This window comes from Durio zibethinus, chromosome 5, assembly GCF_047325235.1.
Source record: "Durio zibethinus cultivar Kanyao isolate XHJ-2024 chromosome 5, ASM4732523v1, whole genome shotgun sequence".
NCBI lineage: Eukaryota > Viridiplantae > Streptophyta > Magnoliopsida > Malvales > Malvaceae > Durio > Durio zibethinus.
In genome coordinates, this window is record NC_143166.1 from 29623941 (window position 1) to 29645359 (window position 21419).

Genomic DNA, 21419 nt, shown 5'->3' on the forward strand with positions numbered 1-21419 from the left:
AAATAGATCGAATTAATTGATTTTTTTAAAAATTATAAATATAAATTAAAACATATAATTTTTTACTTTTTAAAATAAAAAATAATACTTATGATAAAATTAGAAAGTAAATTTTATAGATGAAAATTATTATATAATTATTGCTCAAAATAGATGATAAAAAACATAAAAATTTTGCCAGCAATTGATCTATGTCAATTCATTTATTAAAATTAAATCTATCGATTTTGATTATTTGTTAAGAAGAATCCATTAATTGGATTTGAATTTTTCGAGATCAAATAAAATGATAATGATTAACTATTTGCTAAATCCCTAAATATCAATTTGTTGTCGAATATTTTAATTAGAATTTGAATATCTTTAAATTAATTAATATATTATTAAATTTAATATTTAAAAATTATAAATTAAAAAAAATTTAAACAATAATATTTTTTTAGTCATATATATAATAAAATAAAAGAATTTAAGTGTAGTTTAAAAGTTAAAAAAAGGGAAACTAATTTAATTTTGCAATTTCAATCTAATTTCATTAAAACCCAAACCTAAGTCAAATACTTTTTATGTGCTATAAACTATAAAATACCAGTAAAGCCAAATTGGGATATTAATGATTAACAGGAAGCATCCTTTGAATACAGGAAGCATCCTTTGAATTATTGAGGAATAGCTTTTTCCTCTTAAAGAACACAACAGAAGATAAGCAATAGAAAAGGATTTGCGAAATAAAAAAAGTACAAAAGAAAAAATATATAATCTAATCATCCGCCCATCAAAGCCTAACACGTGAAAGATGAACGAATCCGATACGAAAAAAATGAAAGAAAGAAGAGCACACTATGGACATATGGCGAACCGCTTACAAAAACAATCTCTTCCCGTACATCATCGGGCATCTTACTTTTAGGATCTCGTTGGATACTTGTTTGTCAAACTTTTCTTGTCATCTTCCTTCAATTCAAGGTCTCTCCAGTCTCAAACCCCATGTGACCAACCCACTGTGTTTTCTCAATAGGATGCTCATAATTTTGAATAGATTTAATTTGATTAATTAATTAATTATTAAATTAATTTTGATTAATTAATAAAAGTAATTTTTAATTTTTTTATTAATTTAATTTAAAAATTGAATTAACTGAAATTTTAATTAATATATAACAAAATTCAAATATAAAACAAAAAATATATGAAATAAATTATTTTATTTTATTTGTTAAAATTTTTAACATGATTCTTTGATATTTTAATATTTTGTTAAAAATTTTATTTATAATATAAAATTTTAAAATTTAAAATATAATTTAATTTAAATGTATTTATTATTCGATTAATAAAAAAAATTAATTGAATCGATTAAATTTGATTTGATCTGTTAATTTTAAAATTAACTAGATAATATCCTACGTGTTGCTGTGGTTTAACAACAAAAACAATTAAAAATACTAAGACATATTTATATATATGTTTTATTAATCTATAAAATATTAAGTTTTTTAAAAATAAATATGAAGATCTATCATGAACAAAAAAAAAATTGAGATGAGTTGAGAATTTTGAAGCACAAATTAATAAATTTATGATTAGATTCTTTCAATATCTTTCAAATTTGTAAGTTAAGTCTTTTAACTAATGGATTCTATAAAAGGGAATTATAAATTAATAAGTATATTCACCAATAAGTCTTAAGAGTTTAAACAAAATGATAAAAAATACTTACAATTTCATAATGAGATTCTTTTAATATTTTTCAAATTTGTAAATTAGATATTTTAAGTAATAGATTATGTAAAAAGAAATTATAAATTAATGAATATATTCATTAATAAATCTCAAGAATTTAAATAAAATGATAAAAAAATACTTACAAATTGACGAATGTTCTTTTCAAAATGTAAAATCTGAATGAAAATTAAAAGGTTAAAAATGAGTAATTTTTTTTAAAGGGTTTTTTATAAAGGTTTTTGGAAGATCAATTATATTAAATAGATTAACAAGAAAATTGTTAGATAAAAAAGAGGAAGAGATTTTATTATTATTGGGTTTAATGAATTAAACTTTTCACTTCTTATTCATGAATAAATTAATTGTGACAATGATGTGAAAAAAATAGATAATTATTGAAATTAAATACTTGTTAATTTGAATAGTTATAGAGTTTTAATTTATAAGTTGAAATGTCCAACTATATAAAGTTATACAATCAAATAAATAAAATTTTTTTTCTAAATATGAGAGAATATCTTATTTATAAAATTGATACGTGATGTATTTTGAAAAAATTATAAATTTAAATAAATTTATATTATATAAATTTAATTTAATTAATTTAATCTTTAAATAATTCGAATTTGAAATTAATATTATCCCACCCAACGGAACATCCTTATTCTCAGTTCGAATGCAAGAAAGCGCCGCAGGCTTTCTTGGCAGCGACAGGACAGTGGATGCAGAGAAGAAAAAAAAAAAAGATAACTTTTGCCTCGGTTACTGTTCCAATACTTCGCTTTAAAGCAGTTATGAGCTGGAACTGCTCTAAAATACAGGGCTAGGCTAGCATAGACACTTTAGCCTTGTACAGCAAGCTACAACTTTTCTCTTTTTTGAATATGTCACTCTCTATATAGTTCTTCCTACCCCACACTTCGCGCTTCGTTGCTCTCTGTCTCTTTTTTTGCTGGTTCCTTCCTCGTTGGGGTTTCGGAGAGAAAAAATGGGAGTAATTGGGTTCTGTTTTGATCCAAATGTGGTGGTTTTGTGCGGGAAGAGGAAGTTCAGGAGCTTGTTTTGGAGGGTTAGAGCAGAGATAAGGAGACAAGTGAAGGCTAGGACATCTAAGCAGAAGTTTAGCTGCCAATATGATCCCTTCAGCTATGCTCTCAACTTCGACAATGGCAACTTCGGTTTCTTATGTTGATCATCCCTCAAGTAGCCAACAGCCAGAGGGGCTCAATCAAAGTAGAAGAAATCAACTTATAATGTCAATTTAGGGTCTGTAACCTCTGTAAACTTTCTTTTTTCCATTTTTTCTTTCTCTTGTTTAGAAGCCAAGTACTAAAGCAAGCAGGCAGCTATTGTTCTTTCTCAACTAGCCAAAGCCAAAGAAGATAAACTTCATAAACTTCTTTAATTTGCTATAGAAAGTTCTCTGATCATGTCTCAAGTTGGTTTTCCTCTTGTAGTTTTTCTTTCACCGTAATGGCACCACTGGTGCACTACGAGTTCAGTACTATAAATGCTAAGCACTAAAGCCACTAGCCTTTCTCCTGTTGGTTTGTCACTAATACACTACATACTTCTCTTTTCTGGTACCCGGACCCCCCTAGTAGACTCCAAAAAAAGTGGGGTCGTGAACTGGCTGCGATCATCAGAATTCTGCAGGTTCTCTTAGATTCTGCTGCTGTGAATAGTGGAGCAATTGGATTTCATTTGTTCGTTATGCTTTTAGATTCATTCCTTTTGTGAAAGCCCAGAAACTGGGATATATTTCGCTTTGATCTTTAATTTTTTATGGAATCTTGCTAGTCATTACTACCGTCTTTCTTTTTCATCTCCGACTCCAAGCACTACTAAAACAGAAATACTGATTTTAATGGAAAAAAAAAGGGGGAAGAAAATAGTGTTCCACGTTATCCAATCCATTTTAGTCTCTTGGTGCCCAATAGCCATGAACAAATGGGGCTTGGAGCTCTCATCCTTCTCTCTCGCCTGTCGGAAATAGTACTGATTATTTTTTTTTGGAGAACAAAAATTTTTTTGAGATAAGCAAAGCGAAAAGGAGAGATGGAAAGTTAGGTCAATTCTTTTTTTTTTTTTGTGGCCACAAAATCAAATCGAACGCTTTTTTATTTTTTTGGTACCAACGAACGCTTCCTTTTATTATTTATAGTATCATAAAAAAAGCATTAGTGAATTTCTCGATTCTCCTGCTTTGACTATTTTAATTTATAAAAGAAAAACAAACATCCATTTGACGTCTTCAATTGTTTTAGTGATAATTTGGTATTATTAATGATCAACTTTTGATTGTTTCGTTTTAATTAATTTGGTCATGCAATTACCGAATTAAAAATAATTTTTGAAAATGCATTAGAAGATCAAGGAAAAGATTAATTACAATTCTAGTGGCATTTATTTGATGAACCGCTTAAAAGTTTGGTTACATGATTAACAAGCAGCCGTTGTATCCGTACTATTAGTGAGAAAGACCTCGCCATGCATCGAAGGGCCAGCCAACAGTCAGGCCCAATTTCTATGGCTGCAATATTCATGTCTTCCTTGCAATCTTCAAAAAAATTTTTATTTGAAATTTAATTTAATTAATTTATATAATTATTTTTTAAAAACAATATTTATTAAATTTAAAATTTATAATAATTGCTAATTGATTTTGGAGTAAACCGAAGAAGCCACTTTTTTTTTTCTCTCATCAAATTGATTTTATGAAAATTGGGTAATATAGAAGTTGCTACTCACCACTCTTCATGAAGAATGTCCACACTAAGTATGATTTTCAAATTAATTCATAAGATAATTAGACACCTCTTTCAAGAACTAGAACTGCACAATTATAAGTTGCCATTTTTTTTTTGTTATATTGAATTTAAATAGATTTATTTGTCAAAAAGAAAATAAGGGTAAATTGTTAATAAGTGGACAAATTGCTTTTCTTCCACAAAGTTTTCTATTTTCATGTGACTATGATTATGATTAAATCCATAATATTTTAAAGTTTAAAATTTTCACTGACGTCATAAAAAATTGGACTAATTTTTTCAATTGGGCAACATGTTTATAGAATATTTTCAATGTTCAAAAAAATTTGAACCGAAGCCAATCCAACATGTTTCTGGGCAAACTTAGATTGAATAATACTGTAAGTTGGGCCTTTGGAACCCAAAATTCTGGCTCAAAGGATCCATTTTAAGGTGGCGATAGAAAGACTGAGACCGTAGATTGGAAAGAAATAAGAAATGTACGGTGGATGGTGAAGCCAAGTCATGAATCCAAGTGAACACGCTTCCAACTCTAAAAATTTAAAAAGAGGGAAAACAGAACAAAAGCAGGAAAACGCGAGTTTTCAAAGTGGCGCCAAAAACATGAAAAACTGAATTTCCATTTCCCTCTTTAATCTTTTTCTTCTATTAATTGTTTCCCTCTCTCCAAACACAATCCTCAGATATCTTCGATTCTGCTTTCTCTCAAAAAAAGAAAGCCACTCTTTCATTCTCTTCGCAGTGTAAGTGTAATTACAGTGAAGGACAAAGAAGATGGCCGGCGGATCCAAGTCAAATCCACCAAAGCCAAGGAAGAGGGTGGACGCTGCTTCAACCACTTCCCCTACCTCCTCTCTTGTCCGCGCCAAAGATGGCAGTGCTTTTGCCAAATGGTAATCTCTCTCTCAATTTATACTTTTACTCTGATTTCCGGTCTGAGTATTTTATTTTTAAACATTCGTAGATTTACTGTTAGTTGAAGCGTTTTGGTCCCTTTAGTTTTGTTTAATTAATGAGCTCATTTTCGTTTCAAATTGTCAAATTGCAGTGATGAGTGTAACAAAACTGTACCAGTGGCTCTTATTAGTATGCATAGTTGCAGCCTTGACGCCAAAATTAAAATGAATTTGGGTTAGTCTCATGTTTACTTAATTTAATGGAAGTTAGGTTAGTTTATGAATAATGGTAGTGGGATTTTGCCTTTATTGGTTTTACCTTTTTTTTTCTTGATCTAGAGGCTCAAGTTATCGAGAAGACTGCTGAAGTGAAGAAGAAACCTGCAGAAAGGTAAGTTTTACTTTCACACGCTTTCTTTTGAAGTTTCATGTTCACTTTTAATTTAATTATGTTTCTGATAATTATACAGGAAGAAATCTTCATCAACAGAACCAAATCCGAAAAGACTGAAGAAATTGAAGAAGGGAAAAGATCCTAGTGCCCCCAAACGTCCTCCTACTGCCTTCTTTTTGTTCATGTAATGAGCATCTTTCTCTTTTCCTGTTAATTCCATGATTTAGTGTTTTTCAGTTAACTAGTAACTTTTGTTATTTTTCAGGGATGACTTTAGAAAATCTTACAAGGAAGCAAATCCAGATGCAAAGGGTGTTACAGGGGTACACATTTCTCACTGTTGTGTTTGAGATTTTTTTTTTAAAAATAAATTTAGTTATTAAACATTTGATTAATGAAATTTAGGTTGCAAAGGAAGGTGGTGAGAAATGGAAGTCTATGTCAGAAGAAGTGAGTTTTAAATATTCAATTGATTTAACTAACTTGTTATTAATTAGAATTAGTTAATTAATGGATTACAATAGTGGGTTTTGATCTCAATTTTATTTACATCAGGAAAAGAAGCCTTATATTGATAAAGCTGCGGAGCTCAAGGCAGAGTATGAGAAGGCTTTGGAGGAGGCTAAGAATGCTGACAATGAAAATGAGGAAGTAAGGCTTCATTCACCATGTTCTTGAAGGTTAACCTTCGATTTATCTTTGTTGAAAATTGTTTGACTTGTTCTTGCTTGTTTAGGAGGGAGCGGGTTCAGGGAAGGAAACATCAACTGCTGAAAAGGAAACAGAAGAAGTATTAGATGATTATTAGTCAGCGCCATAATCCCCAACCCCAAGAGTTTTTCTTATTTTGTTGGGGTACTGTAAAATTTTGAATCTCCTTTTTGATGTAATGGATTCTAGTTGGTGTCTAGATATGTTGACAATCATCTTGCTTTCTCTCTTTTCTAATCATGTTTGCAGTGTCTTTGACATTTGAAGGGCAGGTTTTTAATGTAAAATTCATGGCTTAGCAGTGGTGATGATAACAAAAAATGGTCTTTGGAGGTGGTAAATTTTCTTGTCTACATTTCTGAAGACAAGTTCTTTCAGAGTATTGATTTTGTCTCAATGTGATGGTTATGCCAGCTGGTAGTAAAAGGAGAACCTTGCTTTTGAAGAGTAAATGTTAAAATGTGCATCAATGCTGTATATTGAAACATGTTTGTTCCATAATCGTTGTTATTAATAAATTGAGCTAGAACACTAGTAAGGAAAAAAAAATGAACTACCACTGTAAAACATGAGTTGTCTCTTTCTGGCATTTGAGAATTCTCATTAGGCCGTGAATTTGGGCAAATTGAGTCAGCATTTCACTGGCCCATTTCTTGTTTCTTTCCCCTACAAGGCGGCATGGGTTTGCCGCATAGGCAGAGATTGTGAGCATAAGCAGAAGCGGGGAAGATGTTATAAGGTCGCCCTTGTGGAATCTCTCCACATAGTCTGTTTGCCCTGAAGCTTGCATGTCTCAGAGACCTAATACCCAATATGCTAGTTGGGATTTTTCCAGTGAGCTTGTTGATGGAAAGGTCAAGCCATTGAAGTTTCACCAATTGTCCTAAACTTGTGGGAATGGTGTCAGTTATCTGGTTCCTTGAAATATCCAGCCTTTCAAGTTCAATGAGATTTGAGATTGAACTGGGGATATGGCCTGCAATCTTGTTGCTTCCTATATTCAGAACCTTCAAACTCAAGCCTTCAGTAAATTCTGGTATTGTGCCAGAAATGAGATTATTTGACACATCTATGGCCTCCAAAAAGCTGCTTGTTCTGTTACTTAAAATGCTTGAGAGAGACCCGAATACCTGATTTGAATGGAGATCAATAGAGGAAATCCCATCTGGCACTATGAGTTCGCAAAGATCAAACTTCATTTGGTTATTTGAAAGCTTCAGGTTCTGCAGATTTGTCATATTTGTAAAGAAAGTGGAAATGCTTCCAGTAAGGAAGTTATTGGACAGGTCAATGGAGCTCAGTGAATCTGGTCTTGTAAACTTTGGGAGGGCTCCTCTCAGTTTACAGCCAGCTAGATTTACATCTGAAAGTTGTTTGTCCTTGATCCAGTTTGGAACTGTCCCCAAACTGAGATTGTTGAAGGACAGGTCTATTGACAAAAGTGAAGGAATACCCCTCCTAGAAATATCTGGCAAGGGATCTGAGAACCAATTTCTTGATAAATTAAGGGACCAAAGGTTCTGTAATCTTGAAATAGATGGTGGAATATGACCTATAAACTTGTTGTGACTCAGTGAAACACTAGCGAGAGATTTAAGGTTTCCAATCTGGTCTGGGATAATTCCTGTGAGCTGGTTGTGGCTCAATGACAGGTCTGACAGAGTGACCAAGTTGAACATGGAAACGGGTATCTGACCTGATAATTGATTATTGGAGAGGTCAATAAAGGTAATGTTTCGAAACTGTCCTACAAATTCAGGGATAAAACCTGACAATAAATTGAAGCTGAGATCAAAAGACTGCAAACAAAGAAGAGTTTTGAAACTAGAAGGAATTGGACCTGTCAAGGAATTTCTTCCTAAATTCATCAGGACAAGTTTTCTCAAATTCCCTAAGCTTGGAGGAACTACCCCCCTGAAACGGTTTCCAGCCAATGAGAGTGTTTGGAGAAAGGATAAACGACCTAAACCTGAAGGAATGTTCCCTTGAAGGGAATTGTCTTCCAGGACCAATTGCGTGAGACGGGTTAGATTGGAAAAGTTCTCAGGGATTGGACCCGTAATAAGCTTCATCCCACCTATCACCAACACCTCCAAAAATTGCAGGCTTCCCAGAGAAGGAGACAAAGTACCCTTCATATAGAGGCTACTGTCCCTTTCTGGCCTTTGCAGCGCCAATGTATTGACCCTTCCTGCTGAATTACACTGAACACCTTCCCAATCTCCTCCACAGCAGTCTCTTCCTATCCATGAAGAGAGACTATCCGTAGTGTCCTTCACGATTTTGGCTTTGAAACCAAGAAGAGCAGCTCTATCTGCCTCTGAGCAGACTGCTGGTGCTTGTGAGGTAGTTTGAGCTAGAGAAAAGGGAAACACTCCTAGTATGGAGCAAATAAGCAGAACCCTAGAAACCCATATGAGAATCTGCATTTTGGAAGGGGGGTCTTGATCAGTTTAGAGAGATCGCTGGAAAATATAGAGAAATTTCCACTGAAGTTGAATCTGACAAGAGGAACTTTGAATGGGGAAAAAATTATATTTTATCATGAAAAAAAAAAAGTTCAAATAAAGTTTGCAAAGCAGACATGGATTGTTCTATTCCTTCACGTAGACAGGAAGGTATAATGATGAAAAAGAAAGTAGAAAAAGATTCAGAGTGAAATGTGAATTACAAACTTGGTTGAAGATCTGCTAGACCTTGAATAATGTCCCCCTCTTATTTATAGTACTAACAAAAAAAAAAAAGGGGAAACCTCTTATGTTTACCATTGGAAAGAGGAAAAAAAATGTCCTGTATCTGTTTAAAGACTGTATCTGTTTAAAGACATTCACATGGAGAATTGTGACCGTTCGATGCATCACGAGGATCCCAGTTGTAATTTGAACGTTGGAGCGCAGCTGATTCAAAAATTTCACCTATTTGGTAAATCAATTATCCTCATTTCTGCCGTTCAAAAAAAATAATAAAAATAAAAATAAAAACCCTCATCTCTGGCTTAAGTCCACAACTTCATGCTGTAGCTGCCTTTCATATTTTTCTTTGGGTTTTTCTTTTTTTTTTTCTTTAAACATTCTGTTATCATTTCTTCAATGTTTTTTTTGAACATAAGACAGTTTGAAGTGAGCGGAGGCTTCTCCGTTGCAAGGGCTGATTGTAAACTAAAAAAAAAAAAATTATATTAAATTTATAGATGGTTCATAAAAAATTATTGACAAAAATTTAAATTTAAAGTTATAAACGAAATATTCTACGTTATCAAAGCGTTTCTTGCATGTTTTGACACCATCAATGCTTAAGGCTCAGTTCTTACTTCCACGTGAGCTCACAATTTTCCGGAAATATTGAAAGTCTGTAAAAAACTATTCAACGTCCCTTTGTTTGCTGTGAATTAAAACCCACAATCATACTATTTTTCTGGCAATTAAACGGTAAATCAACTGTTATTCATTTCTCAGTCAAGAAAATATCAATAAATTGTAATCGCTATCTGCTTTTAAATTGAATGGACAAAAGTTGACAAATGTAACTACTAAAAGTATAGATGGAGATGATGAAAAACTTGTGAAAAAGGAATGGTTTAGATTTGATTCTCGGTACTTTGAGCACCATGTAGGAGCCACTACCCTGTAAACTACCCCGAAAGATAGAAGATTTGCCTTGATAATTGATCCTTTTCCTAATCAGCGAAGCTTTCTTTAACTTCCTGCTTGTTAATCAAGGTGGTTCTCAACTTTTTATCTCCAACAGGATACACTTTCTTTTAGCCTAACACCCTACTGATTTTGCTCCTTTCAGGTTGAGTTGCTACTACCTTTCGGTACAGAAAAGCAGCAAATGCAACCTGGGAAACTCAATGTACACTTGTTTAATAATAATAATAATAATAATAATAATATTGAAATTGCACTTTTTTGAGACAAAATCTTTCCGCCATTCGTATGTGTTAGTCAGAAATGTTGAAATACTTAGAGAAGTTTGTCAACCAATCATTCTTGAATTTTGACTCTTGTATTTCTTCCAGTCACATCTTCACACCCCACTCGTTTCCCCTATCTTTTCCACAAAATTTTCTACTATTTAAACTGTATACCCCTAATATATTGGGTTGATTTTTTTTTTTTTATTTTCACTCTATAATTGAAACTCAAGCAGTATACATATATTTCTAAAGAATTGGAATTTACTTCAATATTGAAATTTGTATGCTTGAAAAGTTTGTTTTTATAGAAATAAATGGTGTAAAAATATTTAAAATTACAACCTATTAGAATTATCTCTCTCATTTTTTATACAATTAATCTCATAATTATGAGATATAAAGCTTCGTTTATTGTTATTATTATATAATTTGCATGATTAATCGACTATTATAATTGAAAATAAGAGAATAAATTATAGGTATTAAAATTTAAAATTTAAACCTATTAAATGTTAATTTTTTAAAAGCGATAATATAAATTAACTTATTTAAGCTTTAAGTCTTTTCATCATTAAAGAAAAGTATATTTCACTTGATTAAAATTTGCATGTCTAGAAAACAAAATACTAGTTTGAACCTAAAATATAATCTTTAAAAAAGAAAACTGTTTGTATTTCTTTTATCCCCTTTTAATCATTTCTCTTTTGTCGAATCTGTTATTAAGATTATAAAGATAATTCAGTATCGTATGCAATTGCAAACATAGAGTAGAAGCTTTCTAGGGTAGTTTTGGAATTCCCAAAGATGTTCTCTTGTTCTTGATCACTTGCTCTAAAGTGATGACAGTAAATTTTGCTAAGCTTTATGTCAGATTATTTATGGCCTACAATCTTATTTTCTTTCCGATGTTAAAAGCTACGGCCTTTTTTACAAGCACTACGGCCATATTTTAACTTGTTTTACATGGTGAAGCAATCTATTACAATTGGAAGATAGCTATAAGGCTGTGACATATAGTACTCTCTTTACATATGCTTTTGTATTATACTGATCTCAATTAAGCATCCCATTTATATTTGTCATTTTACTACTGGACTTGTTCGATGGGTTTTATTCTCAGTAATGCCAAAAAGTTGAGACTTGAGGGCCAGTCCTTTCCCTTCACATTCATTCAGAATTAATCATTGTTGAAAAAAAATGGCAGATGTAACCCTTAATTTTAATCAATTCTCTCCATTTCATCACTTGCTCAACAGGCAAATTTGATAATTCTAAATACGATAAAAATATAAAAATATAAAAAAATTGTTTAAATTTTTAATAAAAATTATATATAAATTTAATAAAAATAAAAAATAATATGTTTTATATTTGATGTGTAAATACAAATTTGATATGATAATTTTTTATATTTTATATATATTTGGCATAATACAAATATGATACAAATACATAAATTACGAGATTTGCCTAATAAAATAACATATTGATTATATTTTCTTCACTAATTCACAACTTTCATTTTTTGGTTTACAAAATGGAATGTAGGATGGTAACCTTAATTTTTTTTTCATTTCTTTTGCTTGTATCATTTTTATCCCTAATTACTCTGAATGTTAATCTTTCTTTTATAAGACTAATCAATGTAGAATTGATTTCCTTACTCTTTGCTTGGACCAAAAAAATTATCTTCCTAAAGAAATCTGTAGCCAAGTACTTATATTTAAACTCAGATTTTTTAAACGTTATTTGTAAAATAATTACATTAATCAACTCAGCTAAATATCATGTTCAATAAGGTTTTAGTTTGGCCTTTAATTATAGGGCCCTACTATATGATTGCAAGGTAATGACAAGTTTCAGATTCTAAGACCTTCCATTAAGGAGACAATGAACTGCTTGGTGGTGGTGGTAGGCTGGGGATCCCATTCTGCCGTTAATGAAAAACAAGAGAAGAAAATCCCAAACGTTAATGATTTATTTCCTGATGATTGTTGTGCTTTGGATGAGTTGGATTTCCAAGCATTAACCATTTATGGCGCGTGGAGACGGTTTGCACATATATATATATATATATATATATATATATATATTATGCATGTTGCTTTAAGCTTAATCAATGGAAGAAAGCAACGCACAGAAAATAAAATTTGAAAATCAACAAATTAATTAATTAGTTGGCATCTTGACTTACTTACGTGCTTTTCATTTCCCTTTATTCCATTTTCAATAATTAATATATATATGAATTTTAATTAGTTATTGATTCTGAGAAATTTGCAATATAAATAAATGTAAACGTGTCGACCATTTTGGTTTTAGATATTAGTCAATATAATTTCTAAAATTTATATGTTTGAATGATATGTTAAGTCAATTTAGTATTACGTTAGATGGTATATATGATGGTTAGATTTTTGAAGGTTAGAAGCTTAAATTTTTTTTATTGGTAAGGAAAATTCAGAGGTAGATAGGCTATTCAATCACTTAAATCAGGATAAGATATATCGTACTTGACAGTTTAAAACAGATGATTATAGATCATACATTCAAGATGATCCTAACAAGTGACCACCGACAAGACTTGAATCTAATACTTTTTTGTCAAAGAAGACAAACTTAAAAAATTTAAACGTATAATATGCTTCTCAAGCGAGTTAAATAGATAATAGTTGGAGATAAGAATAAATTATAATTTAAAAAAATATATGTTAATGTGATTTATTAAGGCTTTGAAATATCCCATTAATCAAACTGAAAATGGCTTGATAAGAACAATTCCGAAAAACGACTTGTATTAAATATGCAATGTAGATTATATACAGATAGTTAAAGAAACAAGAAAATTCGGATGGGTCAAGGCTTATGCTATAGCCACTTTAAACAAAAATAAAATCAACAGCTATCAAAGAAAATTATTATTGCAAAACCATGATTTTGCTTCATAGAATTAATTAGTTTGATTAGTGTAGCTCTAAATTCTAACATGTATAGCTAGAATCCAGTGATTATACATTATCAGCACACGCCTTTAACGCAAACATGACATTTCAAACCATCAAAATCCCTTAGTGGAATATGAACTGTACTGGTTTCTTTTTGCAACAAAAATTTGACAGGGCATGATGGGCCATTTTGTTTTTGTTAGTGTTTTTTTCAGTTCCACAACAAAAAGATTGAATGAATTAGGTTTGCGTTGATCGCGCAGGAAAGAGCGACGACCCCACCTGGAATCGACAATGTTGACTGGCATGGGGGTGCTCTCTCTGCTCTGCTTGGGATTTGGATTTTAGAGTCGTTAAGTTGAATTTTTAGTATATATATTTAGTCCCAATCGCATAAAAAAGGTTTTAGATCATTAATTTTTTATCTGAAATCCCTCATGTCTGATAGTTATTTTGAGTCCGACTATTTTAAAGTCGAATTAGGTCGGACTCCATAAAGGAAGCAAGTTTTTCTAACGTTTATTTTCTTCATTCACAGTATTTAAGATTGAGACCTTTGCTCAAAGGGAACTGAACTCTTTATTACTTGGACTAACAAGCATTGTTTTAATCTATTATTTTAAATTGGGTGATTGAGGACCCTAGTTTAGTGGGGGTCCAACCATGTTCGATGACCTAAGATCAATCATGATTTGCTGTTGTTGAAAACCATGTGAAATGTCTGTTTAAAGATTGTCAAGTTGTTTTGAGTTTGTTTTGTCCATCTTCTTTAAAGAGAGTGTGGAGAAAGGTATTGCAAGACCGGTTAGCAATTTCTATCTTATAAACTATATTCTATTTGTTTTTAGATTTGAATTCGAGGATTTCCAATTAAAATATCTTGTTTTAATGGTTGAAATATAATAAAATTTTATTATTTGTTATTCCATACTATATTGGATAAAAATTTGTTTGTATTGTGTATGTTATATTTTATAATTTATTTCAGATGATTCATATAATTATTTTTAAAAATGATATTCAGTAATTATAAAATTCAAAATTTAATATCTGTAATTCTTTTTTCTAATCTTTGAGCGCTATCTCATTTTTATTTTGTGTTTTAAGACAAAAACTTGTGTTGAACGATCATTTTATACTGAACCCCTAACTGGGTTAACAATCTTGATCAAGTTGGAAGTTTATGTTGGTTGGATTAACTTGGTTAATTGAAGCATTTATGTTTTTATAAATGTTATCCTTTTTCATATATTATGTTAGATCTAACCAGGGGCGGGTGGTAAGTATATGACCCCCAAGATTTTTGAAAATTTCCCTTTTATTCATATATAGATATGTATATTTACATTAAATAAATTTAAATTGGAGCCTTTTTTTTTAATTTAGACTCTTAAATTAAAAAGATAAAATTAAATTGATATCTATCTATTTATTTTAATTACTAATTATTATTGATGAACACTTAAAATCGATTGATTTGTTACAAATATTAAGTCATAATTCATGTAAATTTTTTAAAAAATTAATTTAATTTTTTAAATTTTAACTTATACTAAGTAAGATAAATTAAATTTGAAATTTTAATCGAAATATTTTGAGTGTGACATGCATAATCATGTGAAATATTAAAATTTATCTTCTTTATTATAATTGTGCCTTACTTTTATAGAAATTAAAGAATAAAAAATATATTATCTTATTAAAAGATGGATCAAATTTATTTTAATTCTTTTCGATATATGCGATAACTAATAAATTAAGAAAACATTTTTAACTATAAAAATCTTCAAAATAAGATTATGAAATAAGAGGGAAGTTGAGTTTTTTTATGAACAATTTAGTTATCAACGTAGAAAAAAATATTTAGTTCAGATTCAATTGTTGAATAATTTATTTTTTAAGAAAGAACATTGGTCATAATTTTAAATAAAATTATTTATTTGTTATATTTTATTTTTTATATTTTTCTTTTAAATTAATAAAATTTTAGATTTTATAAGTTTGTTATTTTTTTAGTATATTATTACATATATATTTTATGTTAATAAAATATATAATAGCATAACTAAAATGAAAAAATATATATAATTTCTAATTTTTAATTGGCTTCTTTAAAATAAAATATCGAAATTCATAATTAAATTAAATTTAATTGATTCATATAATTATTTTTTTAAAAAAATTATTTATAAATTATTTTTTTTTAGTTTTAAAAGAAAATTATGTTACATACTTGCAAACGAGGTGCGGCTTGAGGAATACTTGTCAGACTCTAGGGTCTGATCGGCTTTGCGTTGCTGATGCTGCAAAACCTGATTGACCGCAAATCATCGTAATTAGTGCTAGTTTGGTGGTTGGCACTTGGCACAATCAATTATTGGGTGGTAACAGTACTCACTGTCTTATCCAAGTAATTGTCATACACTGAATTTTTGGATTAATCCAAATCTGTGGACAGAGTTCTTCAATTTTGAAAGTGAAACACATTGACTATTTTATTTGTAGCTGCTCGCTCATGTCCAATTACTATTTATGATCTGTCCTTTTTGAGATTACTAAATTGTGTATAAATCAGTTGCCAAATCAAATTACAATTTGATTTACCTAAACCGTGTTGGACAGACCTAATCTTAAACATCTTTTCAACTGTACAATCAATGAAGATCTCAGTATCAGATTGGTCAAGGACAAAAGATGTTAGCAAAGTCATAAAGAGAGATAATTTTCTTTATTATCTTCTTTCTCCTTTTCTTTGATTATGTTTTAATGTTTAATTTCTGACTTTCTCTCTCAAATTAGAATTATACTGTTAATGAACTTCACGTGTAACTAGTGATGAATTTAAATATAATTTATAGTAAAAATTAAAATGTTAAAGAAAGATAAATTAAAAATTAAACATGGATTTTTTATGAAAGAAACTACAATTTGAGGATATAAAAAAATATATGTATTGAAATTTAAATTTTAAATTTATTAGATGATTATATAAATTAATTGAATTAATTTTTAAATTTGAATTAAAAATGAATGTTTTATTTAATAAAGAAAAGCTTTAATTTTCTTTAAAAAAAAATCAAAGAAATTAACATTTTTTTGGCCATTAAAAAAACAATTGTGTGCATGAAAACTCTTAAATAAGTCCTTGCCTTGTTTAGTTGAACATATCTGATAGTCACATTTCCTATAAGAGAGACTAACCATTAATTTGTCATCATTACTAAAGTGCCATGAACTTGGTGTTGTTGAGCATTATGGAGGTGCCGCATATGCTTCTTATCTCAGCAATATAATGAGTAATGACCATACTAGCTAGTATGACCTTATGAGTATAAGAGATGAGAACAAGGGTTGTCGTCATCAATCGTCAATTGGAGGGGTGGGCGGTCTCACCATAACTGATAGCAATGATTGATTGGTTATTTAGACTGATGTACTCCATCTTTTTCCTTTGTATGAGAAATTGTGGTAGGCCTGCAAGTGCCCTGAACTTTGTCAGATGCCAGATGGAAAATCAATCAGTTTGCTACCTAACTAATACTACTCTCCCTCTCTGTTTCAAAAGGGAAGGGGTCAGGCAGCTGGCCTGGATGGAAAACAGGACATCAGGAGCTTAGCTCCCTTGTGGCAGGGGGCTCTTCCGATAAGCCAAATTGGCCCGTTCACCTACTCCCGCGTATCGACTTTTTCTTCATCTTTTAATTACATTTGAATTTTCACTGTACTTGTTAATGCTCACTTGCGAAGTCCCTGTGAAAGAGTGACATCACATCACATCACATGGACTTTAGCAGAGAGAGGTAAGCAAGAAGTTTTAGGGTGTTGGGCCCGAAAATCAACCGCGTGGTTTAGTCGTTTCAAGAGCCTGATCCAATTTATGGGAAACCAGTTTTAAGTGGGCTCATCATGGGGCTGATATAGCCCGGACTGTAATTAGAGTGTTGAATTTATGAGGTGATCGAACCACATCGGTTTCATTTTATGTCAACTGGTGAAATTAATGGACTGGACGGATAGCTACTCAGCTTTCACTTATCAGCATTCAGAAAGCATGCATCAATTTCTACGAATATTGCCATATCATACTTAGAACAAGAAGACTTTTGGTATCTTGACGTATATATATATATATATTGATATATATATATATATTTATATTTATATATTTATATATTTTACATAGGTGATAAAAGAAAAGGTTATAAATATTGAGATTTGTATTCTAAATTTGTTGAATCTTATTTTTTAAAAATAACTAGAAATGAATTATTGATTTGTTATCTTCACATTTTCACCTTACATCTTGAAAAGCTAATCACGCTTAAAAACCTTTGGGTTTTTTTTTTATGCATTTTGGGTTTAAAAACAGATATTTCACCTACTGTTGATTTATTCTAAGCCTTACTACAAATTCTTCATAACTTTATTGTTTTAAAAACTCTTCATAACTTTATTGTTTTAATTCTAAACTCTAAAAGGGATTTAAAGTAGTTTCACTGTGTTAATACAAAGGTTCAAGAACAATCAGGAGAATCACAAAATCTGTGGCAAAATACCACACAAATTCTGCAAGTGGAGCTTGCAGCAGTAGTCACACTGTCACGGGAAATCTATGATGTGGAGCTGAGATTAGCCAAAATATTGTTCCTGTAAATTGCACTTGGCATTGCAGACTCTGTAGTCCCAATCCTTCACAGGTACAAATATGTAGTAAAACGTTGCAGTATTGCAGAAACTTTGTTCATGTTAAATCATTTTCACTTGAGAAGAAAGAAAAAAATTAAATATTAGCACTTTAACGGATTCATCACAGATACACGTAACAATCGCATGTCAAAGGTGTATAAAATAAATATCACATAACAAAAGTAAATTTTAATTTCATATTTCGCATCCAACTTAAAATTAATTGATTATAGATAAAGAGGTCCAAAATTTAATCGATAAGAGACAACACCTTTTAACACAGAGGTGATAAACGCCTAAAACATAACGATTTTGATATAGCACTTGAACCTTATATGTTTACTATCATTTAAAGGAAGATAGAATTCCAGCAAGAGATCCCCAAATTAATACACCAAGAAGAAATCAATATCTCTTAACAAATTCAATAAGGTTACTGCATCATTAAGTTCCTCCGAAGCAAAAAAGAACAAATACACATGCCTTGCAACTTTCTACAGATGCAGGGTTCAGTGCATTTTATTTTATTTTTTGAAGCCACAACTAGATCATAGCAGAATATGCATAGAACAAGAGGAAATAAGGTATGTTACTTAACAAGGCCTAGATTGAGGACCCCCCATGAAGTTTGTGGCCAAGACTTTTCTTTAGCCTTCATCAACAAAACTCTTGCCCAAGCAATCCATCCTTCCCACGACATCCTCTTGTCCCATGGACTGCTCCACTCCAACATCAGGGTCAGCCCTTTTTCAGCCTCTTTTTCTGCCTCCTCAAACCTTCCTTTTGTTAGATAAACTTGAGCCAAAACCACATATGGCTCTCCAACAAATGGATTCTTCTCGATGCTACCTAATAGCAACTTCTCAGCTCGCTCGTGTCCTTCCTTGGAATCATCACAAACAGCTTCCCAATACAAGTCCCTTGCCTCTATCTGCTCCTTAGCACCCAAAACCTTAGTGCAGTTCTCAAAAACTGGTGGCATCACAAGCTCAATATCCTCATCTCTCTCAATTTCAACCCCAACACCACCTGACCTTTTCCTTTGTTCCACAAAAATCTCTTCCTCTCTCACTATCAAACTATATATTGCTCCCATCCTCGATATTGAACTCAGCCACAGCCCTGGTTTGCCATTGCCAGGCCATAAAGCAACAAAATTATTTCCGGTAAATTCAAGCCGACCATCAAAGTTTCCAAATAAAGCATCCTGGAATCCAAAAAGCTGATCACTAAAATCTGCCATAGTCATCAGAAGGAAAATTGCTGCTATCCTTCTAGACACCAACACATCTTCACCAGTCTTTATGTGCTTCACTACAATCCCATTATCAGGCAAAAGTCCCCGTAGTTTCTTCCTCCAAACCTCGTCTTCATTGAACAAACCCTTTTCTTTCGCGTTCTTAAATGAAATTTCAGAAAGCTTAAGGTGTTCAACAAGTTCAGAATCAGAATACTTAAACAATAGATCATCATGAATTAAAGGTTGCCTGGGAACGATGCAGAACAAATGAATCAAACGCTCTGCAGCCTCACCAACATGGCCTATAACTACTTCACGACCAGTGGAAGGATCGAAGATGGCAAGGTTGACATAAGAGTTGGAATAAGCAGAGTGAAACAGACCGCATAGGCAGACAGGGTCTTGAGCTTTCCATATCTTAAGAATGCGATAGATATCTACCAAATGCTCTAAAAAGCTACCGTGCTTGTGCCAGCACTCTCCAGCTCCAACAGAACGCAAAGTAGCTACCAAAGAAGGCAAATTCTTGTCGACAGATTCAAGCTCGCCGCGAAGGAAGGGACGTGAACATGCTAACAGGCTTTGCAGGTACTGAGTGGTCGGATGAGATGGTGTTGGAACGAGTGATGAATTAGATGGCATGGTGACTTTGGTTCTGTTTCAGATATATAGTATGGTCTATGTCTTTGGCGCTGGTTCTTGCGTTGGAAAAACTCAGGAAGAAAGAAATGAGATGGCGAGGAGAGGAGTAGTGGTGAAAACTGAAAGGGTGGGAGGAGTGGCGTGATAGAGTTTGATTCTTTTGTTTCCAGTAGCAGACGGCAGAGAAAACGCTGGATGGCTATTGTAGTATTTTTTTTTTCCTTGAGTTTTATTTTTTATCTATTTGACGTGGGATTTTCTCTTTGATCTTGTCAAATTGAAACTGATTCCCCGATACAATAACAACTTGACAAAAGATATGGTTTTAAATAACTGCGTGATGGTAAAACATTAAAATTTTAATTTTAACAATTAAATTTTAAAATTTGATAGACTATATCTTAAGCTATTCATATGGTGCTCCCTCCTTAAAGACTTTTTTTTTTTTTTTTTTTCATTTTCTTTATTTCTACCTCTTTCCCCCCGTCTATCTCTCACCTACATCACCTTTCAGTTTTTTTTTTTTCTCTTGACAAAGCCATCCATTTAATTAATCTTTAAAATTCACTTATTTTTCATTTTTTTATCTCATCATTCTTCTTTTTTCACTTTCTTTCTTTTAATTATCACATCAATACAAAACGAAACATTATTTACTTACCCCACATGTCACCTTCCATCCTATTTTCCCTTCCTTTTCCTTCTTTTGGTTTGTCTTTTTTAGTTAATATTTTTTATATAAAATCGATGCATTAAATATTTTGTATAACCTTTTTTATTTTTTATTTTTAAGAGTGAACAATGCCGTTAGAGAGGAAACTTTGATATCTAACTCGTTCCTTCTCTTTTGTTGATGGGTTGATAAAAACTTTTTAATTTTTATAAATCCATACCTAACTCATCACTTCTCATTAACCTCATTTGTTCTTCATTTTTTTTTTGTCGTTCTTACCCTCATTTTTCGTCTCTAAAAAACTCACTCTATTTCTGTCATTATGGCGTTGTTGACTACTCCTTCCTCTTTTCCTTCTCTTTTTTCTTATCTCATTGACATTTTCATTAAACCAACTTATTTATTTTAAATTCTTTTTTTGAGAATTTTTAATATTCCAAAATTAGTGAATTATTATTTTTACTACTTGATTTAAATTTAGAAATGTCGGTGATAAAATCGGGCGATCCTGAGTGTTTCTTCTTCTGCCTACGTTACAGAATGTATCCCAAAGGCCACTGTTCCAATAGAGTAACAGAACCGTTCCAATATAGCAAAGGATAAAGGGTATTAGAAATTCACAGGTAAGGATGGAACCATTAAGTTTAAAAAGTCACTCATCGGCATGAAGAAGACCTTAGTTTTTTACAAGGGTCGTGCTCATAAGAGCCAGCGTACCAACTGGCTCATGCATGAATATTACCCCACTACCAAGGATCTTAATGACACCGCCCCTTGGCCACATTTTCTTTTTATTTTTTAGCTGTTTTCAGTTTAA

The 21419-nt window shown here is 31.4% G+C and overlaps 3 protein-coding genes across 3 annotated transcripts; 1 reads left to right on the forward strand and 2 right to left on the reverse strand.

Annotated features, from left to right (window-relative positions):
• Positions 1-5175: 5175 nt before the first annotated feature.
• Positions 5176-6762, forward strand: LOC111282229 (high mobility group B protein 7-like). Its single transcript, XM_022870235.2, has 8 exons — positions 5176-5389; positions 5545-5627; positions 5732-5783; positions 5863-5970; positions 6052-6109; positions 6192-6236; positions 6342-6437; positions 6523-6762. Exons 1-8 carry the CDS (start codon positions 5271-5273, stop codon positions 6592-6594), a joined length of 633 nt encoding a protein of 210 aa, XP_022725970.1. The 5' UTR covers positions 5176-5270; the 3' UTR covers positions 6595-6762.
• A 213-nt stretch (positions 6763-6975) lies between these two features.
• On the reverse strand, positions 6976-9283 carry LOC111282228 (uncharacterized). The gene has a single exon (XM_022870234.2). The coding sequence runs from the start codon at positions 8924-8926 to the stop codon at positions 7136-7138; it is 1791 nt and encodes a 596-aa protein (XP_022725969.2). The 5' UTR covers positions 8927-9283; the 3' UTR covers positions 6976-7135.
• A 9082-nt stretch (positions 9284-18365) lies between these two features.
• Positions 18366-20192, reverse strand: LOC111282882 (uncharacterized). The gene has a single exon (XM_022871167.2). It carries the CDS (start codon positions 19927-19929, stop codon positions 18637-18639), a length of 1293 nt encoding a protein of 430 aa, XP_022726902.1. The 5' UTR covers positions 19930-20192; the 3' UTR covers positions 18366-18636.
• Positions 20193-21419: the final 1227 nt, after the last annotated feature.